General features: G+C 34.5%; 1 protein-coding gene across 1 annotated transcript; it reads right to left on the minus strand.

Moving 5' to 3' along the window:
• Window positions 1–4,942: 4,942 nt before the first annotated feature.
• Window positions 4,943–5,353, minus strand: LOC107261371 (uncharacterized mitochondrial protein AtMg00810-like). Its single transcript, XM_015720071.2, has one exon. It carries the CDS (start codon window positions 5,351–5,353, stop codon window positions 4,943–4,945), a length of 411 nt encoding a protein of 136 aa, XP_015575557.2.
• Between the last annotated feature and the right edge of the window lie 1,333 nt (window positions 5,354–6,686).

The following is a 6,686-nucleotide window of genomic DNA, read 5'->3' on the forward strand; positions in this document are numbered from 1 at the left end:
GCCATAATGTTTTATCATCCACATTTGACATTAAAATTGGGAATTGGAGGATTGCTTAGCATGAGCGGGAACAAAGCTCCTTCGAATAAGGTTAATTTTTTAATGATGACAGTTTAAGTCAATATAGCAGCTAATCTTGTGGTTTTTCCCTAATGCCCTTAGTCACGAATCTCTTCCTATTAAGAGATTACACCAAGCGCAAGATGAGGACATGCGCCAAAAGAGACTGAGGTCGAGTAAACACCTTCCATACCTTCTTGGCTAGCAAACGAACATTGAACTCGTGAAGGTCTTTGATAAACACCGCCCAACATATTTATTATAGGGATAATCCGGACTTCTAATGCATTTTGAACTCATTTTTAGCCCTACCAGTAATTTGCTAGAATGTTGTTTATTTCTTGGCATACTCTAATAGGAATTAGGAAACAACTAATTAGAAGACCGGAATGGCATAGGCCATCGCCTTAATCAGGATTTCGTTACTAGTAAAAAAGAGCAATTTCGCTTTCCAACCCATAACTTTTTTTGTTAACCTTGACAATCAAGGCGGGAAATGTTTACCTTTTGGATCGACTGATTAGAGCAGGAAGCCATAAGTAATGATCTTGAGCTCTTATGTGGATAACCTTTGAATGCGAGCTAGATGAAGTTGAATAAGCAGAGGAGTACTGGGACTCAAAAAACATTGTAGATTTTGAAAAATTAGTTGACTGGCACTGGCATTAGAATAGTCATGCAGAGTTGACTGGACACAAATAACTTCAGCTTGCTTGGCAACATAAAAGAAACGAGAATCATCAACCAATAAAAGATGATCAATTGTTGTACTTCATCGAGCACTTTTTATTCCTTTGCAAAATCCCAATTGTCTAAGCTTTAGCACGCAAGTGAGATAAGTCTTCTGCACATAATAGAAACATATAGGAGATAAAGAATCATCTTGACGTAATACTCTGGAAGGTTTAATGAAACCTGTAAGATGACCGTTAATATTAATCAAATATGAAACTGAGGTAATGTATCTCATGATCCAACTAATATAAATTGAAGAGAAACGCATGACTTGGACAATATGTTGCAGATAAGACCATTCAATTCTATCATAGGTTTTTGGCATATCAACTTTTAATGCAAGACCTCCAACACTGCTTTAACTTTTACCCTTCAAATAGTGCTTGATTTCATGGCTAGTCAGAATATTATCAGCTATTGAATGACCTTTGGTGAAAGCCCTTTTGATTGTGGCTAATGAGCAGAGGTATGTACAATTGAAGTCTTCTAATTACATCATGGAAATAATTTTGTAAAACACTATACACATGCTAATTAGCTTCCAGTTAAGCATTGTCCTCATATTTTGTTGCTTAAGAATCAATATGATGATTGTTTGGTTAAAGCTTCTTAACAATATGGCCACATTCAAATATTTTGGTAATAGCATTACATATATCATACTGAATAACCTCCCAATAAATTTGAAAGAATCTGCCTATGGATTTGTCCCAACTCGGAGCTTTATCTGGATGGATGCTAAACACTGCTGCTTTGATTTCCTTTGGGCTAATCAACTGGATAAGTATTTGATTCATTATGTCATCCACTCAAGGTTGCATTCCTTTAGGTACTCTAATAAAAGAATGTACACATGTTAATTGGCCTCCAGTTAAGCATTATCATGGGATTCTACTGTTTAAGAATCAATGTGATGATTGTTTGGTTAAAACTTTTTAAATATAACCACCTTCAAACAATTTGGTAATAGATGAATACTAAATGATATCTCAAACTTAATATTAAAAAATGCACAAACTAAATAATAGTAAAGCGGCAAAAACACTTCGAAGTTGATCTTTTAAAGAATTTATAGCAAACTCATTATAAAAACTAATTATTGAACAAACTAACTTAAAAATATATCTAAATGCTTTCATCCAAGATTTTCTGAAAATAGTATTCATTAAATAATAACCGAACAATGAAAATAAATATAAAATATAAATGCTATGATTTTAGAAATTATATGATAAAAATAATATTTTGTTTCGCCAACTAAGTATTACCCTTGTTAAAACAATAAGTATAAAATAATGGATGAGAGGTGATATTTCTTTTTCTTTTAATTACTTAAATTAATGAAATAACTAAAATTTTTAAACTAAGCAAATATGATATTTCTAATACAACAACCTAAATGATTTCCTAATAAGCATAACCATTAATTTGATATGATGGTCAAATTATAATTATAATTGAAACTAATAAAAGTAAGTTGATAAAGAAATTCATTCATTAAATATAAACTAACAAGATCCATACAAAAATAGAAAAATTGAACTAAATACTTAAGAAGAATTAGCCTAACATCTTTAATCCCATTATCATGGTGATTAAATAATTAAGCATAATAAAATGACAAAAAGATAAAATTCCGTCAAGATTCAGAATATCTTCAAGGATGGAGATAATTGATCTACACTCTTCAATTCTGAAAAGCTTTCTTGATTTTTAAAGAAAAAGTAAAAATAATTAATAATTAATTTTCTAAATTATTCATAAAGAAGATTTGTAGAAAAAATCACAGAGAAAGGAATGGTCGATAATTGCATATGAGAGATGATAAATATAAAGAGAGATGGATTATGATATGTCTCTACAGATAAGTATCTAGATATTTTTATCTTCACCATTTATTATCCCAAAATAATAATTCTAATATAAATCCTAATAAAGATATAAATGATTAAAACATCTCTAGGTAATTAATGAAAATCAGGGCTAGCATAGTAAACAAGTGAATCCACGTGTTTCAATCTCGGGTCTTGATAGCAAAACGTCTTATTAAGTTCTTTTCTGCATATTTTGCTCCATAAATTCCTTTCTTGATTAATATCATCTAAAAATTGGACAATTAAGCTTAAGTGAAATATATATATATATATATATATATATATATATATATATATATATATATATATATATCAAATTATACATAGAAAATATATCATTAAAACTTCAAAACTTCATAATATCCTAAATTACTATGTATAATTTAGATATAAAAAATACCCCACACTTAAATCTTTACTTGTCCTCGAGTAAATAGCAGCTGAAAATAATCTTTGCAAAAATTCATGAAAAATTAATCATACTCGGCTTCAAGATACTACTCAAAAGAATCTCACAAATGCACTAATCATGACAATCTAAGAATAACTTGAATCATAATTTTTTTAAAATGTAAACTCGACCATTGTTAATAAAAGATTCAAGTATCCAATCCCAATACACATGTTTCATAATAAATAACCTAACTCATTTTCAAAAGGTACAACTATAATGCACAATCTAAATCATTGTTACCCTATTCAAAAGGCAAACTATCATTCAACACAAAAGAGTAATATGCATTTCTTCACAATACTTGCTTTTAAAGCTCTTTTTATTTTTCTTTTTTGTTACACACCCTTAATGTCAAACTTGATATTTGGGGTGTTTGCTCTTATGAACCTAGAACGTGAGTTGAATTGGTGAATTGTAGAATGTTTGAGAATTAAAAAGTTTGAAGATAGAAAGGAAAGAAGTAGATAAGAAAGAATAATAAAGATTTATAGTGATTCAGGTATTAACCAACCCTATGTTCACTCTCCAATTTCCAATTTGGTATTCATTATACACTCAATCAATTACAAATGAGTTTCCACAAGCTCACTCCAGACTTAGTGTTTTGGGCTCACACTAAACTTTTTACACTTGTGCTTTATTGCTCACACATAACCCTTATAAGAGTTTTACCTAAGCCAACTCTCAAATCTAGTCTCAAGTGTTTAGGCTAACGCTTAAACCTCACAAGAGAATTCAAACTCTTACAACCAAAGATTGTAAAATTGATTGCAAAAAGAAAAAAAAAACTAATGCACAATAAGTGTAGACTTTTGGAGGTTGTTAATAAATCATTTAAGGCCTTTATAGGTTATCTTTATAGCATACAAATCTCAAAGAGCCGTTACAAGTATATCCCCTAAAACACACAATCTTTTGCTTTAAGATAATGTATTAAATGCATTGTTAGACTGCAAGTCATTCGCACTTCTTGCATCACGATCGCGAATCTAAAAAAGTCTCCACTGTCAAAATTAACAAATGAATTGTCGAGCACAAAAAGAAAAAAACCTCTATAATTTCATAGTTTGATGCAGCAATATATACCACATCTAATTACACACAAACTGCCTCCTAATTACTCAGTCCACTATGCTTAACTATGGCTACAAATGGGCTAACAGCTTTGACAAACTTAGCCTAAATGACAGCAAATTAAAAGACTGGAAATACAGGACTGACTCGATCAACATGTCATATACATGACTTAGGGAATTATAAATAAATATAAACCTAACAAATTCTCCCCTAAACTCAACATATTTAAGTTGAGTTTAAATACCAGCAACTCCCACAGCTTTCTCATTCTTCATGACTCCAAGCTGAGTTCTGAGCTGTTCAAAAACTTCAAGCCCCAACGCCTTGGTCATAATATCAACTATTTGCACCTTGGTACCACAGTAGGCCAGCTCCATAACTCCATCTTTGACCAAATCCTTGAGAAAATGGAACCGAACGTCGACGTGCTTACTCCGTCCATGCAGTACAGGGTTTTTGGACAATTTAATGGTGGAATTATTGTCACAGAACACAGTAGTTGCCCCTGCAACACTCTCGCCCCATCCCATCTGCTCAAGGACTCGCTTTAGCCATATACACTGTGCAGCACATGAAGCAACGGCAACAAACTCGGCTTCGGTTTTTTACAAAGTTACAACCGACTGTTTCTTTGACGCCTATGAAATTGCTCCTCCCGCCAACAAAAACACATAACTCCTGGTGCTCTTCCTATCATCTTTATCTCCGGCAAAGTCACTATCAGTATATCCAATTAAGCGCCCTACATGCCAAACTCCGCGGTCCCCTTTATATACCTTAGCACACGTTTTGCAGACATCATGTGTAGCCTTGTAGGTTTTGCCATATACCTGCTCAAGATACACACCACAAACATGATGTCCGGTCGCATCAACTGTTTGTATTGAGTTTCATCCACAAGCACACCATCTCCCTCAATACTCAGCTTTGTCCCTGGCACAATAGGATTTCTCACCGGGTTACTGTCTAGCATTCCAAATTTATCAAGGAGCTCATTCGTGTACTTCCTCTGACATATGAAAACTCCTTGATCACCTTGACTGACTTCTACACCCAAAAAATACTTTATTTGGCCTAAGTCAGACATTTCAAACTTGGATTGCATAGATACCTTAAATTCTCTCACAAGCCTTTCACTGCTACTTGTAAACATGATGTCATCCACGTAGAGACTCACAAGAAGTACATTTGATTCGTGGGCATAAATGAACAGAGTGTGTTCATATGGACATCTGGTGAAGCCTTCACTCAAGAAGTAATTTTCTATCTTACTAAACCAGGCTCTCGGCGCTTGTTTCAAGCCATAAAGCGCCTTCTTGAGCTTATATACTTTATACTATTCTCCTTGAACCACGAAGCCTGGGGGTTGTACAACAAAGACTTCCTCTGAGAGCTCCCCATGGAGGAAAGCACTTTTCACGTCAAGCTGATGAATTTTCCATCCATGGTGCCCAGCAAGAGCCAATAAAGATCTAATCGTATCCCACTTGGCTACCGGGGCGAAGATTTTATTATAGTATATGCCATGTTTTTTAGCATAACCCTTCACTACGAGTCTAGCCTTATACTTATCTACTTTCCCGTGCTCATTGAGTTTAGTTTTATAAACCCACTTCACTCCAATTAGGCTGACTTGAGATGGCAAGCACACCAACTCCCATGTGTCATTTCTGTTGATTGCTTCCATCTCAACCTCCATGACTTTCCTCCACTTCTCCTCTTGTCTGGCCTCCTCATAACTACTTAGATCGGCTCCATCTACAAATAATGCAAGTTGTTCATAGAAGTTGCCCATCACATATTCATTATGCCATGCCGGTCTATTTCTGATCCTTGGCCCCAGCTCAGCTTGTGGAGTATTTTCAGCCTCAGATTCCTCTTCCTTTTTTGTTTCTGCTTGTGTACTCTCAGACGAAATAAATTCATTGCCATCATCAACTGCAATTACAATATTCTGGTCATCTGTTGCAATTACTGTACTTTTAGATTCTGCTTCATCCTCCGATTCCCAAACTTCCTCTTCACTGCCATTCCATCTGAGTTGTGTAGACTCACCCACACTTTCATTGCAGTCTTGCCACCCCTTAGATTCATCGAATACAACATTCCTACTCACCATAATCTTTTTTGTTTGAAGATTATATAATCTGTATGCCTTGGATTCTGGTGACACTCCCAAGAAAATGCACTTAGTACTTTTGCCATCCAACTTCTTGCGTTGTTGGTCAGCTACATGAGCATAACATAGGCTTCCAAAAACTTTAAGATGATCCACAGATGGCGGTGAACCACTCCAAAGTTCTTGAGGGGTTTTATCTGCATTGATCGAGGTTGGACATCTATTTAAGATGTGAGTAGCCCAAGCCACTGCTTCTGGCCATATTTTGCTTGGTACTTGACTCTCCTTCAACATACACCTAACCATATTCATAATGGTTCAGTTTTTTCATTCAGCTACTCCGTTCTGCTGTGGAGTGAAAGCCGCC

Source organism: Ricinus communis, chromosome 10, assembly GCF_019578655.1.
Source record: "Ricinus communis isolate WT05 ecotype wild-type chromosome 10, ASM1957865v1, whole genome shotgun sequence".
Lineage (NCBI taxonomy): Eukaryota > Viridiplantae > Streptophyta > Magnoliopsida > Malpighiales > Euphorbiaceae > Ricinus > Ricinus communis.